The sequence below is a fragment of the Crinia signifera genome, chromosome 1 (assembly GCF_055691185.1).
Source record: "Crinia signifera chromosome 1, ASM5569118v1, whole genome shotgun sequence".
In the NCBI taxonomy this organism is placed as follows: Eukaryota; Metazoa; Chordata; class Amphibia; order Anura; family Myobatrachidae; genus Crinia; species Crinia signifera.
Window position 1 is genome coordinate 56,126,706 of NC_139217.1, and position 23,519 is coordinate 56,150,224.

Below are 23,519 nucleotides of genomic sequence, written 5' to 3' on the forward strand. Positions count from 1 at the left end.
TTTTACTTTATAACACAGGTCCATTAGCACTGTACAGTATATGATTAATCATCTACCCTGTGTACTGTATGTGTGTGAGTAATGCACTTTCTTCATTGTTTTCTCCTTAGTGTAAGAATGAACCCTGCAGTCAGGGCGAATACAATGTGTACAGCACGTTCCAGAGCCACGAGCCCGAATTTGATTATTTGAAGAGCTTGGAAATAGAGGAAAAAATTAACAAGATTAAATGGCTCCCCCAGCAGAATGCAGCCCACTCCCTTCTGTCTACAAATGGTAGGATCACAGATCATCTGCCTGCTGAGCTGCTGGAGGAGACAAATAGTGATTACTAGAATGTGCGCTCCTCCGCAGAGACACTGTATTTAACACTATGCTCTATAGGACGGATTCTGATTTGGGAATAAAGTAAGAAATAACAAGTAACTCTGCACAATGCTGCATTGCAGGTAGGGCAGATGCAACGGGTGCAGAGAGATTTGGGAGGGGTGTGTCCAAATTCAAATCTCATGCACCTTTCAGACCGCACATATCACCCGGTATTTTGCCGTTTTTTTACCGTTTCAAAACTGTAATATGGGCCTTATTCAGATCTGAGCTCAGTACAAATTTGTTTGGAAAATGGGCAAAACCATGTGCACTGCAGGTGGGGCAGATGTAACCTGTGCAGAGAGAGTTAAATTTGAGTGGAGTGTGCTGAAACCGAAATCTAACTTGCAGTGTAAAAATAATGCAGCCAGTATTTACCCTGCACAGAAACAAAATAACTCACACAAATCTAACTCTCTCTCTATACATGTTACATCTGCCCCACCTGCAGTGCACATGGTTTTGCCCATTTTCCAAACAAATTTGTACTGAGCTCAGATCTGAATAAGGCCCCATGTGCGGTCCGAAAGGTCCAGAGTGAATTTACCATTTCCAAAAAAAGTTATTTGGAAACGGTGAAAAAGCAGGGTCCTACCCGTTTCACACCTGGTTTTTTTTGCAGTCTGAAACGGTATTTAGGACCCAGTCAATAGGGAGCACAAGCTGGTCCCGCTCTGTGCATATCTAATGAGCGGGACCCGCTCATTAAATATTCACTGTGATGTGATTGTATACACATGGAGTGAGGGTAAAAATCACTTCATGTGAGTTATCGAACAGGGAGCTTCAAGGGAAATTGCAGCACAATATTGGGGATGCAGTTTAAATCCCGGCGGTCAGGATCCCGGCGTTCAGAATCCCGACCGCCGAAATCCCGACACTTTCTCCCTCCGTGGGTGTCCACGACACCCCTGGAGGGAGAATAAATTAGCGTGCCGAGCGTAGCGAGGCACCGGGCCCACTGCGTGGCGAGCGCAGAGAGCCCGCAAGGGGGGGCGATCCACGTCCCCCCCTTGTCGGGATTTCGGCGGTCGGGATTTCGGCGGTCGGGATTCCGGCGTCGGGATTTTGAACGCCGGGATCCCGACCGCCGGGATTTCATACTGAATACAATAGCACAGACATGTCCAAACTATGGCCCTCCAGCTGTTGTGAAGTTACAAGTCCCATCATGCATTGACACAGTTTTGCTCTTAGGGAATGCTAAAACTATGGCAAGGCATGATGGGACTTGTAGTTTCACAACAGCTGGAGGGCCACAGTTTGGACATGCCTGCGGAATAGCACATACTGTATGTATGGGCATCATTAGACATTATTACCACATACGGTATATATAATTTTGTACTTTATCATTTCAGTGCCATTTTTTTTGCATTTCAGCCACTCACTAACAGACTTGCGTATTGAGGGCTTAGATTAGGCACTTTTCCACCAATACAGGTTGAGTAGCCCTTATCCGAAAATGCTCGGGACCACGAGCATTCCGGATAAGGGAATATTCCGGTTTTAGGAATATTTCTTTTAGCCATACTTACCTGCCCCTGGTGGGTCCCTGATGGTCCCTCGGCGTCCATGGAGTCCTCCGGCGTCCACGGCAGGCCACTAGCACCGTCTCCGGCGGTCCCAGGAGTGCTTTGCGCAAGTTCCCAGGCGTGCCGGTGACGTCACCGGCGCGCGCGCGCGCACTCGCGCAAAGCACTCCTGGGACCGCCGGAGAGGATGCTGAAGGCCTGCTATGGACGCCGGAGGACTTGGTAAGTATTAAAAGAGGGTTGGGGGGGGGAACAAAATTTTTTTTTTTTAATTATTCCAAAAAAACACGGTTTTTGGAATAATTCGGTTACGGGATGCCCGGATACGGGATACCCGACCTGTAGTAGCAGGTGTAAATAAATCCACATGATGCTGGCAGTGGGGGTCATTCTGGTTCCATCGGCCTCCAGGGTGTTCGCACAGGGGGAGTGTTGATAAGCCTCTGTGTATGCGCCTATTCTCATATGTGCATGTGCAGGGCTTATGTGTGGGCGCCTTTGCCGACCTGCACAGTCGGTGTGGTGCTTGTACAGGGGGTGGCAACGGGGGATGGGTACGGACAGCGTTTCTTGGGCATCCCCATGCAAACGCTGGGTGTTCCCATGCTAATGCAGGCAGGACGCAGTGTGCAGGGGCGGGCGGCTGACTTCACATGATGTCAGCCGCCCGACTTGTCTTCCCCACTGATTTATATTTGCGAGCCCAGGAGAGATCATTCGATGGTCGCCATGCGAGCCGATGCGAGGGGGCGTATTTTCAGCATGGCGGTCTCTTTGGAACTCGTTAAGCTGCGAACTTCACAGCTTACCGAGTCGACCAGAATTAGGGCCGGTGTGTACAGATCTGTTCTGAATACCGTGGTTATGACGCTGTATATTATACGTGATCCCAGAACTGCCCTGCTCTAGCGCCTGCCTGCCGCGCTATCTGTCTGCTACTCTCCATTGCACTCATGGTGTTTACAAGAAAACAATATTTGGGGGAAATATGTGAATGTAACACGGACGTGTTTTCTTTAATTCTAGATAAAACAATCAAGTTATGGAAAATTAGTGAGCGTGACAAAAGGCCGGAAGGTTACAATCTTAAAGATGAAGAAGGGAAAATGAAAGATCTTTCCACAGTGACCTCATTACAGGTAACTATAGCAGTGTGATTGCTGAGGGGCCAGGTAACTATAGAAATGTTTTTTAGGACAAGAGAAAGAAAGAGACTGCTTTCTTAGGAACGCACTGTACTGTATGTAAACGTTTTTAACCCTTATGTTTCGCTGAAATTATTATTCCCACACAGTCAATTTGGGATTATTAAAGATAAATAAATAAAGGTTGCATTTTATGAGTACATTTTTTTCAGTGCGTTCCCCAGAAAGCAGTCCCTTTCTTTCTCTTGTCCTAAAAAAACATTATATGCTTGACTGCTGGGAACAGCACCCCCTCTCATTCATCTAAAGAATTGGGGTCTCTCTTTGAACTACTAAAATTATTTGGTGTGCAGGTGTGCAACAGACTTCCTAGTGGAGTCACAACAAACTATAGAAATGTGACTGGGGTGGGGCCCGGTAACTATAGCAACGTGACTGGGGTGGAGCCCGGTAACTATAGCAACGTGACTGGGGTGGAGCCCGGTAACTACAGTAATGTGATTGGGGTGGGGCCCAGTAACTACAGTAATATGACTGCTGTGGGTTCCAGTAACTAAAGCAATGTGATTGGGGTGGGGCCCAATAACTACAGCAATGTGACTGCTATGGGGCCAAGTAACTATAGCAATGTGGCTGCTATGGGGCCGGTAACTAAAGCAATGTGGCTGCTATGGGGCCCAGTAACTATAGCAGTGGTTCCCAAACTGTGTGCCGTGGCTCCCTGGGGTGCCTCAGGGCACTGGCAGGGGTGCCCTGTGATGGTGGTCCAGGACCAACAAAAAATATTAATGGTGCATTATTTATTAGAAAAACCAGTGCTTGTGGCTGCCAATCATAAAATGTGTACAAACAGAAGCAAACCCTGCCATTTACCACATAACTGACATGAAGAATCGCATATAAACACAATCTAATAAAATAAATTTTGGCCTAGGGATGCCGTGAAAAAATTCTGATACTCTAGGGGTGCCTTGATTAAAAAAAGATTGGGAACCCCTGAACTATAGCAATGTGGCTGCTATGGGGCCCAGTAACTATAGCAATGTGGCTGCTATGGGGCCCAGTAACTATAGCAATGTGGCTGCTATGGGGCCCAGTAACTAAAGCAATATGACTGCTATGGGGCCCAGTAACTATAGCAATGTGGCTGCTATGGGGCCCAGTAACTAAAGCAATATGACTGCTATGGGGCCCAGTAACTAAAGCAATGTGGCTGCTATGGGGCCCAGTAACTATAGCAGTATGACTGCTATGGGGCCCAGTAACTACAGTAATATGACTGCTGTGGGCTCCAGTAACTAAAGCAATGTGATTGCTGTGGGGCCCAATAACTACAGCAATGTGGCTGCTACGGGGCCCAGTATAACTATAGCAATGTGGCTGCTATGGGGCCCAGTAACTATAGTAATGTGACTTTTGTATGGCCAGGTAACTATAGTAATGCAATTGCAATGTTTTTGGGGTGGCAGTGGGTGTGGCTTCTGTATTTGAGTTGTGGACTGTGTCGCAGCCAAACCTCTAGAGCTGCCCCTGGGTACGAGTGTTACCACGCAGACTCCTGGCCTCGCTGCGCCCACTTCCTTCGGTCAGCTGAATAAGCTGGGGCTTACTCAGTTGGCCATTTGCGTGGAACATTGCAACCATCGGATTGTAGCTTGCAACGTCGGTTGCAGTTCTGGGATCGTAGCTGCATGCAGGAGGCGTCTCTTCTATTGGAGACTGAACAGAAATACAATGCTGCTTGCATATGGCATTGAACTTTAATCCATCTCCAAATGTGGCCCATGGATTGTAAACTGTATTGGGGTAGGGGCAAATGGGAACAGCTAAAACATTCTCTGAACCACACTGCATAAATGGTGGTACTTTGCTGATAAATAGACTACCTTTGTACCTGGCACCTGGAAGTGCAATATTAAGGTCAGCCACGCCCCCCTGGTCAGCACTCTCCTCATCTATTACTGGTCATTGCAGCTGACATCCATCTATTCGGGCTGACAGTAGCTGGATCTATGAAGCAGCATGGAGCTGGACTGGAGCAATTAATGATCATGGAGATTAACAGTCTCTTATCCAGCGGACAACAATGCTGTCAGGGTGCTAGTTCAACAGAGGCTCTTTAAAAGCTTGTGTCACAATATCAGCCCTGGTTGAGGTGCCAGATCGAAGCACCAAAACCTTGTTAATTGTTATCGCTGGCAGAGTAGCCAAGGTTCCATCATTTATTCAGATTCTTGGCACAGTTACAAGACTTTCACACTGGTGAACCCCTGCTGTATGTGACTGCTCCTATCCTTGCTAATTTGTTTTGAGGATTCTATCACATCTGGCAAATATCTTTGATCGTTTATGCCACATTAGGAACATCCCTTGTTTTTTTTCTGATTGCTGGAAACGTACCGGATTATTTCTGAGACACCAGACTCCTAAGTATTTTATTGCATAGAACATTCATAGTTACTGCTGATTGCAATATTTGCCCCTGATGAAGTCATGATTTGACGAAACGCTTTGGGCCTTCTATCTGTGATCAAGAAATCTCTGAATTGAGCAATTACCACTGATGTTCACCAATTGTGTATCTGTGATACCCTAATAAGGGTTCTTTTATTATTGTACATGATGTATATGTGTACTTTTTATATTTTATATTAAATATACAATTTTCTAAGTGACATTTATTTTTCATTAGCGCACTCTGATCCCCCCCCTCTTTTCTCATTTCTATTTGACTGGGTCTTGTCTAGCAGAGGACCCTTCAGAGGTGCTGCTTTCATTCCATTAGCGCAGGAAGGGGTCTCTCCTTTTTTGTATATATATATATATATATATTTTTTTTTTTTTAGCTAAAGGTTTTGTGCATGGGGGTGGGGAAGTGCTGCAGTATCACCTATCTGCCAATGTGACAATGATTAATGGTGCTGAGCATCGGGAGCCAAGGCACACTGATTGCACAAGTGTGCAGTGCATTACTGGGAGTTGACTAAGTCCCATGACACTGCACAAGAGGTCAGAGGCTGAGAGGCTTGTGCTGAGCTCTGATTGGTGTAGCTCATCACATGCTTCTCAGGCCCATGTAGGACAGCAGCAGCAGCAGCTGCCTCATCATGGGAGGGGTTTTAATCAGAGGCAGCGCTGAGCCTTTGAGGTCTTCCCCAGAGTAAAATACAGAGGGATAAACACAGGCATTACTAGTGGTATGTGTATATATATATATATATATATATATATTAACCCCCCCCCCCCCCCATCAGTTACTCATTGACCAAGTTGGTATAGCCTTTACTCAGTGTTTTCACAGTGTAATATTCTCCAGTGCCAGTAATGACAAGTCGGAGGGGGCCGGCCCCCCTGTCTAAAGTGACCCGGGCCCCCCGAAGGCTTAATCCTGCTCTGCTCCAGCCAATCAGCTCCTGTCATGTGTCTGAGAAGCCGGCAGTGGGTGTCTCTTGCACAGGATGTCTCCGGCATATTTTCGCATATTTTCGGCAACTGCTGAATCCGTCCAACATATTTACATTTGTTCCGAATACATTTTCAGACCTGGGCCCAAAAGTAATAGCCTCTGACATCGGTGGCCTTTCGAAATGCCGGACAAACTTTTTTTTTTTTTAAAGAGGCAATCACTTACAAAGCATGGTTTTGCCTTGAAAAATTAATTGCCCCTTTAAAAAACCTTCTCAGTTCGGCCGGCATCCCGCACAGCTTTCAAAATCGGAGGCTATTACATCTGAGCCCCAATCATTTTGGAGCGTTTTTCAAAGATTGAAAATAAGGATTATTTGTTTATTGTGTGCTCTCCATATATTATTCCTCAACCAGAACAATGTGTCACATACAATACTCTTATCCTAAGATCTTCTGTTTCCAGGTGCCTGTCCTAAAGCCCATGGATCTGATGGTAGAAGTGTCCCCAAGGAGAATATTTTCTAACGGTCACATGTATCATGTCAACTCCATCTCTGTCAACAGTGACTGTGAGACATACATGTCAGCCGATGATCTCAGGATTAACCTCTGGCACCTGGCAATCACAGACCGGAGCTTCAGTATCCTTTTATACATCAGGAGGGAGTGTGCTCAGCGCTGTCACTGCGAAATTACCAGTAGCGGAAAATAAACAGTTTTATTTTTTGCATTAAAACAGCTCTGTTTTATTTAATTTTTTTTGCATTAATGTTTTAATGGGGAAAAAAATGAATCCCATTTATAGCAATACTGTGAAACAGTTCTGTGTATTAGAAACCTTGGTTGCCAATGTTTTAATGCTTTCTAACAATAACAATCCCAAGATTTTTGGCTTTGATATTATTTATTATACATCTTGAAATCAAAATCAACTAGTTTGTTACTGCTTATTATTCTTATTACAACTGAATTAATGTAGATAGATTAAACATTAAAACTTACAAGGTGCAGATGATGGAATTGAAAGTAAGAATGTTGGTTGTTTTCTCCTGTCTTAGGGGGGGTATTTAATCGCCGGCAACCATATCCCCACGGGGGAGATGACCGCCGGGCCCTATTCAATGCTGTCTTCCCTGACAGCATTGAGCAGGGTTTCTCGGCAGAACGAGCCCCACTTCACAAGCTGTCGGGCTTGTTCTGCCGACAACGGCCGGGAAGTGACGAGCTGCCGGCTGCAGCACGCCTCCACGCCCCATTCTCGCTTCCCGGCTGGCGGCACATTGAATCCCGCCTGCATGTTCTCGGTCACGCTGACCGAGAACGGGACAGGGTCGCGGCGGTCGAGCTGTGACCTAAACATTGAATACCCCCCTTAATGTATTGTTGGGGGAGGAGTTTGTGGAGTCTTAGCCGATGCTAGGCAAATTTAGTAGCTCACTGATCTGGTTCACACCCTGCCTTCCGTATCTCTCTCTGTTGTTTGTGTGAATTTACTGCATTGGTTCAGCTCACTCAAGTGAAAACCACAAGCAACAAGATTGTGGAATAATACCAGGGGGATAGTCTTTATCTAAGAAGTCATGGTGCCGTGCCTATAGTCACGGTTTTACTTAGTAATCCATAGTTTAAACCATGATTTAAACCAAGGTGGATTAAACCAGCCAACCCTGTAAAAATCGCAAAATTCTGTTGAATGGGTAAATAACCCTTAAGCGATTTTGAGCTTAAAGCCGCTCAAAACACCAAGTTTGAGCGGCTTTCATCTCAAAGCTGCCCAGTATGTATGGCCCGGTGGTGAGCGGTGATACACGCTCCCACATCATCACCGGGAAAGCCGTTCATCTGCTGGTATTACCAGCAGATGAGAGGATTTGTGGATGGCTTTGCATAGCGCTGCGCAATTCAAGGCCGTCCACCCTCCGCTGACAACGTCGGGCAGGGGGAAAGCGACTCAGTGTGTATGTACTGAGCGGCTTTCCCCCCAGCAATGACAGCGCTCATCACTGTCCATACATGCTGGACATAATCGCCTAGTGTGTATGGACCTTTATACCCCTTTCAGATCACAGTTATAACTGAGTAATTGCCAGGTCAACCTGGGTCAAAGTGTGGTGTGAAAGCACCAAATTTAATAACCCGGGTCGTGCAACCCTGCAATTCATCCCGGGGTTATAAGGCTTAACCCTTCTTTTAACCCAGGTCTGAATCCCGGGAAATTTGAAAAGGTCCTTTCACACCACACAGAAACCCGGGTCGACCCGACAACAACCTGGGATCAACCCTGGTTATTTTTGAGATGTGAAAGGGGTATAAAAGGGTCGGGCCAGATCAAAATCCGGCATATTAGATGTCATCTTCTTCACATAAACGGTAAACCTGTTATGAAACTACAGTAATTGGGGTTTTCAAATAATTCTGTAGATCCTGAGTTATTGGGCACATAACTCTGGGAATATAACTCTTTACTAATAAACACTGTGGCTCTGTGTGTCCATACACTTACTGTATGTTTCCAAGGCAGTGTTTTTTCTCAATATATGTTCAACTTTAAAATGTAGAGTTTACATGCAGCACAAATGATGCCATTGTCAACATCAACAAAATCCAACACATTTCTGGGCCTATGGTTTACCTGCGTCTCCACGTCCCTAATATACACTTTTAATTAAGCATTTTTGTTCACATGCATAGTTTAGGAAAACCGTATTATAACCCTCCCCAAATGGACTTGCTAAGATGAAATTGCAAGATCCTGCCCTTCCCAAACCTAGTAACTATACCCCCTTATTTTATTATTTATTTACAGTTTCTTATATAGCGCAGCAGATTCCATTGCGCTCTACAATAGCAAACAGTGATAGAACAAACTGGGTAACAACAGACAGACTTGGAGGTTAGAGGGCCCTGCTGCAAGCTTACAATCTATAGGGATATAGGAGGGAAACACAAGAACAGGCACCAGTAATAGCATAACAGTCCCCCAGTTACAAGTCCAGAAGAGAAGCTATATAATACATAAGTGCCTCAGAGGGTTATGCATGTAGAACTTAAACATTATAGGCTTGCCTGAAGAGGTGAGTTTTCAGGGAACGCTTGAATGTTTGGAGGCTATTGGAGAGTCTTATTGTGCGTGGAAGGGCATTCCATAGGATGGGAGCAGCCCGATGAAAGTCCTGTAATAGTGAATGGGAGCTGGTGATCCGTGCAGAAGAGAGACGCAGATATTGTGCAGAGCGGAGTGGTCGAAATGGGAGATATTTTGTGATAAGTAGAGAGATATATGCTGGTTGGGTACTTATGTAGTATCTGGGCGTCCGATTTTGTGATTGTATGCCTTACCTTAAGGCATACAATCAGATGCGATGCGATTCGATGCGATTTTGCATAGGATTCAATGTTAAGAAGGTCCTGTTCATTTCCCCACTATCCAAGTGGGCATAGAGTTGATTTTATATAGCGTGGCGAGCGCAGCGAGCCACCGAGCCCGAAGCGTGGCGAGCGAAGCGAGCCCCGCGAGGGAACGCATATTTCTTAAAAAGTATTTTGTGTCCCCTCGCGGGGCTCGCTACGCTCGCCACGCTTCGGGCTCGGTGGCTCGCTACGCTCGCCACAGGTTTATATCCAACTCCATGCCCACTTGGATAGTGGGGAAAGGAAAAGGACCCCTTTTTCCCATTGAATTCTATGTTAAAATGGACTTAGACCATTTTAACATTGAATCCTAAGGAAAAATCTTGACCATTGCATCGCATTTGGTCGCATGCGATGCGATCCGATTTCTAAATCGGACGCCCAGATACTACATAAGTACCGCTGGTTGTCACACCAGGGGTCTGAGTCGACGAGACTGAGACCTCTGGTGGGGACCTGGACCGGTACCTAAACCGGGGAGGTTGGAGAGGACCCTTACGCATAGAATGCGTGACAGTGCACCCAAAGCCAATGAACAGTCAGTAATAAAATACAACCAAGTTTTATTAGCAGATGGTTGTAAATGGACAGGCAGTAAAGTATGCAGGAGATATGATACAATCTATGCAGATAGCGATACTTTACTGATGGATGATGATGATATGGAATCGATGGTGGAACATCGGATCCGGAATGTCGGATATGGAGTGAAGACTGTGGGTCCGGAATGACGGACGGAAACAGGGAACAGGAGATCCGGAATATCGGACTTTACTGACGATGATGGAACATCGATGGTGAGCGATGATGGAACATCGGAAGGACCAGAGTCCCAGAGCTAGGCTTGAGTGCTGGGCTGTAGAAGCAGGATCACAGGAGATGGAATAACCTGGACTTCACAGGAGATGGAATGCCTGGAATACACTGCAGCATAGAGGAGACAACACCAGCAGGAATACACTTGCACGGAGACAAGGACACACACTGGAGACAACTGAAGCACTAGCAATGGTTCTGAGAGCTCCCAGCATACTTATACCCACTGAGTGGCCAGGATTGGCCGGGCAGGTATGACTGGGAGATCAGAACCATCGGGATTGGACAGAGCAAACATGTGACTGGGAAAAACATGGCAGCCCCCATGTCTGCTATGGCGGGAAAGTGTGTTTGTGCACGCCATGCTTGTGACTGGGAGCAATGGCGGCGGACAGACGGATTGCCGTGCACTGGACACTGTCACTGTGGGTAAGGAGAGCGGTGCGCCGCGCAGCCGCGGACTCAGCAGCGCTAAGAGGACTGGAGGATGGCAGCGGTGATGGCGCACGGCAGACAGGACGCCGGCAGGGATGACACTTGAACCGCAAGCTGAGCCTGCGGAGGCACTTAGCCGGTAAGATAGTCTGTCTGAGAGCTCGGATCGTGACACTGGTGCAGTATAGGTAATAGCTTTATATGCGAGTCTAAGTGTTTTATAGTGAATACGGTAAGATACAGGCAACCAATGGAGGGACTGGCAGAGCGGATCAGCAGACGATGAGCGTCTTGCTAGGTAGATCAGCCAAGCAGCAGCATTTAGAATGGATTGCAGTGGTGAGAGTCTGTTCTTGGGAAGACCAATCAGGAGACTATTGCAATAATCAATGCGGGATATAATGAGTGCATGGATAAGAGATTTAGTAGTGTCTTGTGTGAGATACGGTCGTATTTTGGATATGTTTTTTAGATGCATGTAACATGATTTGGTGACAGATTGAATGTGCGGAACAAAGGACAGTTCAGAGTCGAGGATGACCCCTAAGCAACGAGCTTGTGGGGTATGGTAGATTGTCGAGTTATCAACAGTTATGGAGATATCAGGATGGTAACTGTTCTTGGCTGGTGGGAATATAAGTAATTCCGTTTTGGAAATATTGAGAAGAGTCATTACAGATTTCTTAACAAACTGTGTAAATTATTACACACTATACACAATCCATAATGTTCAGCCAGATTATGATCAGAGCAAGCTACAGTATTTTCTGTGTATGCTAGAGATGGATGACAGAGATGTTGTTAAGCAGAAGACGGCAGACAGTTGTTAAAGAAAGTATGTGGGTAATCCATGAGCCCAAATTTTGGAGTCTTCTCTGTAATGTTTTCTATGTCCAACAGATTTGAAAAGAGAGAAGATAACGAGCTCCGTTTTATACATGTTGAATTTTAAGCAGCAGGAGGTCATGAAAGAACACAGCTGCAAGGACGGCAGGAACATGAATCATTAGAGATGAGAGATAAGAAACTGATAGATTTGAACATCACAAGCACATACTGTAGATGATAATGAATCCCAGAGGACTGAATATGCTGACCGTGACCATATTTATAAATGGGGAACAGGACAGGTCCAAGCAACAGAGAGTGAGTTTTAATAATCGGATAGAGAGAAGGTAGATCTAGGGTTGGAGACGGTGTAACGGTTAGCATTGCTGCCTCACAGCACTGAGGTCATGGGTTAGATTCCCACCATGGCCCTAACTGTGTTGTGAGGTTTCCTCCCACAATCCAAAAATATACTGGTAGGTTAATTGGCTCCCAACAAATTAAACCTAGAATGAGTGTACGTGTATATGTGGTAGGGAATATAGATTGTAAGCTCCACTGGGGCAGGGACTGATGTGAATGTTCAAATATTCACTGTAAAGTGCTGTGGAATATGTGTGCGCTATATAAATAACTGGTAATAATAATAATAATATTTATTAAGCTCGATGAAGTGATAATGTGGCTGGTACTTTATCACCAGCCAATCAGCTCCTAACTGAAGTTACAGGCTTGTTTTGAAAAATGACAGGTAGGAGCTGATTGGCCGATGATAAAGACCAGACACTGGACATTAGAGCCTTGGATTCCTAAATAAGAGAGATATTTGTATTTCAGATAATGAACAATTGCGTCCTGGACTGCAGGTAAATAGTGTGTGTGACTTGTAGACATTGCAAGTAAATTTGGTGAGGGAGAGTAGGGCATAATGACATCATGAGGGTCGGCTTCAAGAGAACAGTTGGGAAGTAGAGACAAAAACTGTTAACTGGGACAAAGATACATTTGATAAAATAGGGGATTTTGCTTTTTTTAAAATATTCATATTTGCCGTAATGTCCTAGTTACATGACAGCTACCAACCGCTGTTATTGCCATTTTAATAGTTATTATTTAGAGTTTTTTTATATTATTATTTAATGGTTTATGGTAATGGTATCTATATAAAAAAAAGATACAGAAAAAAATATGTGTATGTAACATATTATAAGGTTATTTTTCAATGAAAGGATTTGGTTATTTTCATTATTTCTAATTATAATATATATATATATATATATATATATATATATATATATATTTTTTTTTTTTTTTTTTTTTTTTAAATGACAGTGTATTTGACACAAATCCAGGTCAACTTATTCGTTCGGTGCTAAAATATGTTTTGCTGCCTCCAGCAATAGAATTTAAATTTATTCTGCAAGGAATATTTTTCTTCTGTGATCTGTGTTGTATTATTAATAGTACTCTGTCCTAAGAATATACAATGTTCAGAAGCAGAAAAAACTGTGTGATAGTGATATACTGTAGACACTGTGTTCAGGGGAGGAATATACTGTGTTAGATAGATAGATAGATAGATAGATAGATAGATAGATAGATAGATAGATAGATAGTATTCTGTATTGTATTCTATTTAACAACAGGTAGCTTTCCTGTCTTTGTGGCTCCTAAGGTTTTGGATCAATCAAAAAATCAACAGAACCCTCCCATTTTAATGAGCAAAATGTTCTGTGTGCTTTCAACCTCTTCTGAGATTGCTTCCATCAATAAATCCTCAATCTCCTGCTGATCTCTGGGTATAAATCTTATCTGAATCAAGGTCAATATAAATCGAGTAATCTGATAATAGACTAACTTTGTACATTTGGAGAGACGCACAAGCTATATATTTTGAGTGTTTTCTATTTTCTAACACATCAAAAAATATATAATCAATAACATCACACATTATAATGCACAGCACTTTTGTGACATCTTCATGATTGGTTGCATGGCACATGTGTTTGGACACAGGGGTTTAACCAGATATTCCTAGGCCCCATAGCAAATGTTTGTAAGAACCCCTAAATACAGAATAATGGCTATAAATGTATACAGCAAATATAACTTATACAGTAAAGATGGGCCCCCTTCAGCTCTGGGCCCCATAGCAGCTGCACCCCTTGCACCTATGGTAGTTACACCCTTGTTTGGACTGATTCCTTATTAGAGGAGAACAGATTATAGTTTACCCACCGGTAGAGAAGTACGGTTTTCTGTCCACTTTTCCATTCCCTTATAACCAGGCTCAGCATTACATGAGCCAAATTATTCCAAATTTCTCAGAACAAGACTGGGACAATACTCTGGATACAATTTTATCTTATATCCAGCCAGTATACAAGGCAACTTTTAAGCACTATAATTGTTAGCGGAACAATTTAGATTATGACAATATCCATACCGGCCTGCCCCAGTGGTTGCACCACTTCCCTGACCTAACTGTTAACATATTATTACTGAAAATATTTTTTCACTCTTGTTGTATTTTATCGCTAGTTCTTACAGAAATTTGTTTTTGAATATATATTACAGAACAGATATTAGTCCACACTGTAGTTTATCTCATATGTGCCCTAAGTGTCAGTAGATTAACGCTGATCTCTACCATTGTCTGTGGTCTTGCCCTATGGTCAGACTATTCTGGTTCCAAATGCGTAGATATGCCCTTGATAATCGGGATAAGTATTTGCTTTGTAATCCTGCATGGAACGTATTGGAAGTCTTGCCACAGGTTCAATGGATGTCAAGTAGTTGTAGTAAACTTTTATTGGCGCTGAGTTCGGCTGCTAAAAAAAAAACTATTTTACAAGTCTGGACTCAGCCTGGAGTGCTTCCTTTTTTCACTTTCAGGAAATATGATTTTACTAGTCCCGTATGGATTGGTTGGAGGCTTCCTTGGCTAAGGAGTCCAGAGCAGTAAATTTAATAAGGTTTGGGAGAGTTACATACTGTATCTGTTCTCTGTTCACAGACACAACGAGGGATGCCAATCCCAATTCATTTTTTTTTTAAATCCTGGGAATTGGGATTGATAAATGCTCAATCCTGTGATTGCCATCGGTAAAAGAAAATTGCCCCCCCCGGGGCAGCGGGGTAGTCGGCGGGTGTGATAGCGGGAGGCGGAGGTGCTTGTGTGCCGGCCGGGAGCAGCGGTGCTGCCTGCGCAGAGTGACCTATAACCAATGTTCAGATGCTGCCCAGCATTAGACTGTGCATGCGCAGTCTAATCCCGATATCCTGGGATTGGATATTCCAATCACGGTATTGAAATCCTGGACATTTTTGGGCCAAATCCTGGGATCCCACCGATCAAATTCCCAGGATTGGCCACCCTAGACACAACAACTACCTGTTTCTCATCAAACTTTTTAACGGATCTTCTAGTAAATGATCCCCCTAATCCATAGGGATTTATCCTTATAATTTGCACAGCATGTCTCCCAATTAATTTGTTTTTTATAGTTGTCAGATCAAATGTATAATAGCCATCGATCATTTTTGTGAGTTGTTATTATTATTGATTGTACCACTTTATTATCTAATTTGATATTGTGTTACATGCAATATCTTTGTTATGCTTCAATAAAAAAACATACATTTTTTAAAATTAATAATCAAACTCAGAACATGACCTCTCCTCTGTTAAGTGTGCCAGGTGACTTCAAGCAGTGGAGATCATGTACGAATTGCACTTGTTGCTTGCAGCACATGAACTTGGTTTGGAACCAGTGCCCGGATGGTGCATTTGATGCCTTCACAAAGTAGAATGGAACTATTTTGCAGAGATGCGGTAAATCTCTAGAGACGCACTGCGAAAATAATGAAAAACCTCAATTTCCATAAGCTTTCGCTTTCCCTTCCCCTAAAAAAATAGACTTGTCAGCTATCGTCATAGGAGTATATGTACTAAAGGTCAATGTTGGTTGATTTTTTTGTTTCAGATACAGTATATAGAAATTTTATTTCATTTTTGAAATTTTTATTTTTAAATCAACGGTTGTCGATTTAAAAAAAAATATTTTACTTGGTGACGGTCTTCCAGGGCTAAATCACAAATTTACTGACAGATTAATTTTTTTATTCATTTTAAAACGGTAGTACAAGCCCTGAATGTCCAACATCAAAGCTTCTTGCTCACATCCGCTATGCAGTTACCAATTTGTAGGCATTTTCCAATGTACAAGTTTAAATAGGGAGCTCTAGTAGTGGATTGGATGTGTCATTAGAGCGTAAGGATGCTTTTTTTATGGCTGGATTGGCTTAGCTGACCTTAATCAAGATGATGGTGCCCTTGCTGAATCATACTGCAGCCACAGGTTATTCCTGATATGACTGGCCAGCTGACATTTGCAAGCAGCACTGGCTAAGGTGAGAGGGGTTATGTAGCTTCATTGTGACAGTGCTCTGTGCATTTATTACACCTTCATTGGTTGCGATCAATGCATGTCATATTTCTCTTTAAAAATGTCTCCCTGGAGAGCAAAACTGCATTGATTTGTCCTGGCTGATAATTGCTGAGAACCCTGGATCAATAGCACAGATCCATCTCTTTCTTTTTACGCATTTAGAATCAGCTATACTAACCCTGTTTATAAGGCCACCTTTGCTATTCTTCAGGGTTTTCATAATTGCATTATGGTATTTAAAGAGGAATCATTGTATTAGTATAATAATTAATTACTATTCTGCCACTTAACATTATGGATCTTTGACATCACAGTAAAGTTCTGTGGAATCTATAACAGGATTTAGGTGTAGAGTTTGAGGCTGGTGCAGGTTTGGACATACTGTAAGTCAGCTTGTGGAATGCACTGTATTTTGACTAGGGATGGCCATCGTTGTCTTTACTATCGATGGTTGCCATCGATGGCAAAAGTGCAACGGGCCATCGATAGTGTAGTACTATTCATGTTTTTACATCTTGATGGTCATCCATTTTCTTTGATTCATTGGTCTGTGGGCCAATCAAAATACGGGGGCGGGGCTTCGCAGGTGCCGGGGGTGGAACTATGCTCCGTGTCCTGGCACCTTGGGGAAAAAGATAAATCTAAACTATTCGTTTAAGCTTGACATCGATAGTGGGAAACCATCTGGTTCTCCCCCATCGATGACAAACCTATTAAACATCGGCCATAAACCATCGATGATTGTCATCATCAATGGTCGATGGCCATCCCTAATTTTGTCTGTCTTCACTCATTGAATGTTCTAGAACCTACACTTGTAACTGAAGGGATGCGCCTGTCCTATAATGGGGTGGTCTCACATAGGTAATGTTCAGTGAGGGGTGCCAAATTGAATTGTATATACTACAGATGCGTAGATTATGTGACATCATTGTCATCATTAAGCCCTAAATATGATCGGGGGCCAGGGATGCACCTTTATAGAGCCTTAGACATTTTGGGATAGCTGTCTTAGGTAACCCATTGTGTTGGCAGTAAGCACGCTTGCCAACTTCAGCAACAGATGAGATCCATTAGTTTAGCTTCTGCTCCAAGCTGGCTCCACAAACAAGACAAACTCCTGCTCCAGGAACCCTGTTGCCAGGGCCGGCTCTACCATTAGGCAGCTTAAGGCAGTTGCCTAGGGCGTCGGGCTCTGAGGAGGGCGTCACCAAGTCTGCCTATCAAAAAATGAAGGGTGTCTATGAGGCTCCTTGTTGTACTTAATGAAGGTGTCTGCTCTGGAATTTCTAAGACCTCACCTCCATACTTTCCCTCGAGGCATACTACCCTACTTTGCTGCCCCCTCCTCCTTGTACTCTGTTGTGGGTGGCAAAGCGGGGCCTTCAGGGAAAGCAGGGGACTTGCCCACCTTCCCGGATGGGGCTGGTAGGACCACCCAGTTTTTGGGAGCCCCCCCGCCATTTTGGAATGTTAGTCAAGTATACCTTTAGGGGTTGGAAAGTGGGTATTGATGTCAGTATGGGGGAGGGGAGGGGGGTGCAGTAGGTTGAAGTTTTGCCTAGGGTGCTGAGAAGCCCTACACCAGCTCTGACTGTTGCAATTCTTTAGATTTAATGTCTAATTATCTGGATACATTTGTCAGTATATATTACATTTAGCTTTAGAATTAAATCTTAATATTGGGCAGACCAGCGCCCGCCCCCCCGTGTAAAAAAAGAGACCAACTATTTAAGACCCCCAGCATAGCCCTGTCCCTTATCATTAGTCCCCTCTGTGGCAGATGATCTCTGCATCATAGTTGTGGTGGGGAGGTGAATTATGTTCCCCTCCTAGCACACGCACCCTATCATGCTGCACAGAAGGCCACCTGGGGCATGATTTTAGGAGTGATGTCATGATCCCAAACTGCTGCATTATTTCCGGGGTGCCGCAGCAGCAGCAGGAGGAAGTCTGTTCTGTGCTTGTGCATTGAAGAAGGGGAAGCAGCAGGCCAGACAGACATAAGTGATAGCTCCTGTGCAGCTCTGCTAATGCCAGGTGTCTTTGTTGCTAACAAATGAGTCTTAATTGCAATGGAATGTGACAAGGACTCACGAGGAGACTGTGCTGAGTCATGTGATATGTAACACCTGTATTCCGTGTGTGACTGAGTCTTGTATATGGAGCAGAGGAGAACTTATTCTCGAAAAAACTGTGGCTGCTACATAATGGTGCTTCATGTACAGACTCAGAGACTCTGGTACCGTGACGGTGACTGTGGAATTCTGCGAGGGGCTAACAGTGGCTTCAGCAGCACCTCGGCAAGCGGCGCTGGCAGTGGCTGTGAAGTGGGGGAAACACAGCTGAATCATTCTCTGATTTCAGTACCAGCAGCGTGCGCGATTCAGGTGGAGAGTATGGGGGCCCAAATGACGACCGCCCCTGTCACCCCTCCTTGGATCCTACCATGGCCTCACGTGCCTAATGTGAGATTCACTCCTGCTCGCGTGCATATACAGTATATTATTAATATTGCAACATATGAAAAAGGGGATACCCTTATCAAAAATAAGTTAGCCCCCCCCCCCCCCCCCTACCTGTTAAGGGGCCTTCTTTTGTATCGTAATTTTGCTACATTGTAGTGTATTATATATATTATTTTTTTTACCAGTACTATTTGTGACACTTAACGACTGTATACAACTAAATAAACTTTCATTATTCTCTGCCTTTAGCCCAGGCATGACCAAACTATGGCCCCTCCAGCTGTTGTGAAACTACAAGACCCATCATGCCTTGCCACAGTTTTGCTATTAGGGAATGCTAACACTATGGCAAGGCATGCTGGGATGTGTAGTTTCACAACAGCTGGAGGGCCACAGTTTGGCTCTAGCCTCATCATTTATGGTTTAGTGACCTACAATGCAACCGACTTATCAAACACTTTACATTGCACTATGGTTTGAGAATGGTGAGAAATCGGCATCTGTACAAGGGCACATTCAGCTTCTCAGTAACGTGTACACAGAACTCTGTCGGCAGCTGCTGTTCCTATGTAACAATTGCAAGTCCATTAAAGCGAGTCCTTCTCTGTTAGCGCATAATAGCTAATGCTGATAACTGGAAATGACTCTGGTAATTTCCTGGAATCGCTTCTACGCTACCTCTCCTCATATGCAAAGGAGACAATTAGAGCACTATTATTATTGTTACAGCTTTCTACATGAAGGGGAGTTACATCCGATTCCCTAATTGCCCACAAAAGAGCACATGAATCTGTTGGATGTAAAATTACTTTTCTTAATAACCTCCAAAACCAGACATTGTAGACATCAAGCCGGCAAACATGGAGGACCTGACCGAAGTGATCACAGCAGCCGAATTTCATCCCTATCATTGTAACCTGTTTGTGTACAGCAGCAGCAAAGGGTCCCTGAGGCTGTGTGACATGAGAGCATCTGCATTGTGCGACCAGCACTGCAAACGTAAGTGTCATACTGATGTGTATTATTACTGTACGTGTCATACTAATGTGTATTATTACAGTACGTGTCATGCTAACAGTTATTATTACATAGGAACATGCTAAAACAGAGTAGGGGTGTTCTGTTCGCCTCACTGCAAATTCACAATGGGGACCAATGTTGATTATTTGTTTATTAACAGTTTCTTATATAGCGCAGCATATTCCGTTGCGCTTGGCCTGTACATGCGCATAATTGCTTATTATGCACTGCGGGCACACCGAGGTGCTCACAGCGCACGAGGGGGCGTTCACATACGAATGCCCTGTGTTTCCTGGGCGTAACCACGAAAATGCTGGGTGTCCTCATGTGAATGGGGACGGCCCCCTGCCTTCCGGGACAGGCGGCTGACATCACCGGATAATCGCTGCCCCCCGCCTTGTTCTCAGAACAGGGCACCAATGATCTAAGCCAGCAGAGACTGACTTAGATTTGCGAGCGTCACAGAAACTATTCGATGGTCGGCAACCATCGAATTATTTTGGGCTTGCACGCAAGCCTGCGAATGAATTTATGCAAAACATCCATTCGCAGTGTTGCGGGAAAATTCAGCGATTCGTCGTTACCTGGCGCACAGAGCAGGGAACTAATGCTGCTTTGTGAGCCAACCGTAATCACGGCCATATGCTAAAGTGTATTACATAATGTCACACTAAGAAGTATTAGAAAGTGTCATTCTACAATATGTTATAATTAATTATGTTGCCAATAAAGAGCCTAATTCAGACTGGATCGCAAAGCACATTTTTCTTTAATGGACAAATCCATGTGCACTACAGATAGGGCAAATGTGACATGTGCAGAGAGAGAGTTAGATTTGGATGGGTTATAATGTTTCTGCGCATGGTAAATACTGGCTGTTTATTTCTACACTGCAATTTAGATTTCAGTTTCAACACACCTAACCAACATCTAACTCTCTTTGCACATGTTACATCTGCCCCACCTGCAGTGCGCATGGTTTTCTCCATTAGAGAAAAAAGTGTTCTTTGCGATCCAGTCTGAACTAGGCCCATAATAAGATATGTTTGCTTAATTTAATTGATCAACTGTTGAACAGTGGTTTTATGAGATTAATAAGGGTTCTAGAGATGAGCGGGTTTGGTTTTACTCTGATTTTCTCTGTTCTTATCGCCAAATTATTGTTATTTCGGATTTTTCCGATTGGCTATCGGCTGTCACTAGTTTTGGATATCCAATAAGATTTTTGATTAAATCCGAGTAAAACCGAACCCGCTCATCTCTAGATTTTATCAGTTATGATGGAATTCCAAGTAGAGCAGTAGCTTTCATTACAATAGATCATACTAAAATACTTGGGGCGAGATGCAGCAAGCGGACAAACCTCAAAAAAATGCTTTTTTTGTGGATGATTGGCCACATAGATACCAATCCTGGAATCCGATAGATTCCAGGGCTTGGATGCAGCGGGCAACGCCATCTTCAGATGCCAATTGGCCACATACAGTATACTGATTTGGGAGTTTGGTAACCAGATTTGTTCTTTGTACAGTATAACTTTGTGTATTTAACTAGTAGTATTGATTTATGTTTGCATGCATGTTTACATCTCTTATATATTTAGCCAGATCTGTCACTCATCCCCTGTGTATATAACGTTCCCGCCCAGCAGGATACACAAATCCGCCCCCCTAGGGACATCACCTCCCCCCGCCCAGCCAGGGCTACAGTACACGCCCACCATTACTCCACAGACACCATCCACCATTACTCCCCCCCCCCCCCCCCCCCCCCCCTCTGCCAGCAAACCTTCCCCCCGGACACCCACGACCCCCCTCCCACGATTCGCAGACCCCCCATTCGCGGGACCCCCGCGACACCCCCCCTCCCACAATTCGTGGGACCCCCCTCCTGCAATTCGCGGCACCCCCGCGACCCCTCCCCCCCATTCGCAGGCCCCCACGACCCCCCCTCCCCTTATTCTCGGGACCCCCGCGACCCCCCTCCCACAATTCACGGAACCCCCGCGACCCCCCTCCCGCGATTCGCTGTACCCCCGCGACCCTCCCCCCCCATTCACGGGACCCCCGCGACCCCCCCTTCTGCGATTCGCGGGACCCCCGCGACCCCCCTTCCGTGATTCGTGGGACCCCCGCAACCCCCCTCCCGTTATTCGCGACACCCCCCGTGACCCCCCCTCCAGCAATTCACGGCGCCCCCCCCTCCCGTGATTTGCGGACCCAAGCCCCCTCCCGCGATTCACGACCCCCCCCCCCCACTATTCATGGCACCCCAGCGGACCCCCTCCTGCGATTTGTGACCTCCCCTCCCGCGATTCGTGGCACCCCCGCGATTCACGGCACCACCGCGCCCCCTCCCGTGATTCGCCGCGCCCCCCCTCCCGTGCTTCGCTGCACCCCCTCCCGCGATTTGCAAACCCCTGCCCCCTCCCGCGATTCACGGCACCCCCTCCTGCGATTTGCACCCCCCCGCGATTCTAGCACCCCTCTTCTGCGATTTGCGCGCCCCCCCGCGATTCTAGCCCCCCGCGCCCCCCCTCCCACGATTCGCGGCCCCCCCCCCCCTGGAACTTGCGAACCCCCTCCCGCAATTGCGAACCCCCTCCTGCGATTTGCGGACCCCCTCCCGCAATTCATGGAACCCCACAGCACCTCCGGCGCCCCCTCCCACGATTCGCGACCTCCCACGATTCACGGCACCCCCTGCACCCCCTTCCTGCGATTCGCGGCCCCCCACGACCCCCCCTCCCGCGATTCATGAACCCCTGCGCCCCCCTCCCGCAATTTGCGGACCCCCCCACGCCCCCATCCCTTAAGTCACGGCACCCCGCGCGCCCCTCCCGCGATTCACGGACCCCCACAACCCCCCCTCCCGCAATTCACTGACCCCCACAACCCCCCTCCCGCAATTTGCGGACCCCCCCTTCCAGCGATTCATGGCCCCCCCGCGCCCCCTCCTGCAATTTGCAGACCCCCGCCCCCTCCCGCTAATCGCAGATCCCCCCCCTCCCGCAATTTGCAGACCCCCCAGACTCCTTTCCGGCAATTCCACCCCCAGCAGACCCCCGTGACCCCGCTCCTGCATTTCAAATACCCCCGTGAGAATGGGGGATCCTGTACCGCCACAAGCAGGTGCCGCCCCTAGGTGGGAAATCCGGCACTGGCTGCTGCGCTGCAGGTTCCCCCACTGCCAGAAGTGTCCCCACAGTCCTCTGCACCAGCGCCACAACTTTTATCAATGTCTTGCCCACATACCACTATTATACAGCCTCCTGCTCTCATACACCCTGCTCACCCACTGCCGGGAGCTGCATACTGTCCCCCACCCTCCTCCAGTTCTAGGGATGCCCATTGACCATCAATGATTTCAAATCACCGATGGTTTATGGCCGATAAACCATCGATGATGGTTTATGGCCCCCACACCCGGAAGTCCCGCCCCCGAGTTCTGATTGACCCACGGCCTATTCAGTCAGATATATTGGAAGACCATCGATAGCTACAACAATCGATGGTTATCCATGTAATATGTTACTACTATCAATGGCATGGTGCAAAATCACCATCAATGCCAACCATCGATGGCGTCTGCACCAATGGCCATCCCTACTCTGCAACAGCCAAAAACCTTTAC

General features: G+C 45.7%; 1 protein-coding gene across 4 annotated transcripts in view; it reads left to right on the forward strand.

The window, feature by feature from the left end:
• Positions 1 to 23,519, forward strand: part of PPP2R2C (protein phosphatase 2 regulatory subunit Bgamma) — a 139,842-nt gene that overhangs the window by 99,677 nt on the left and 16,646 nt on the right. For all 4 annotated transcript variants that reach the window (XM_083155358.1, XM_083155367.1, XM_083155377.1 and 1 more), the window contains 4 exons: positions 111 to 276; positions 2,931 to 3,043; positions 6,921 to 7,098; positions 19,701 to 19,865. In XM_083155358.1, coding sequence (XP_083011484.1) covers positions 111 to 276; positions 2,931 to 3,043; positions 6,921 to 7,098; positions 19,701 to 19,865 — 622 coding nt within the window. The remainder of the gene's footprint in view (positions 1 to 110; positions 277 to 2,930; positions 3,044 to 6,920; positions 7,099 to 19,700; positions 19,866 to 23,519) is intronic.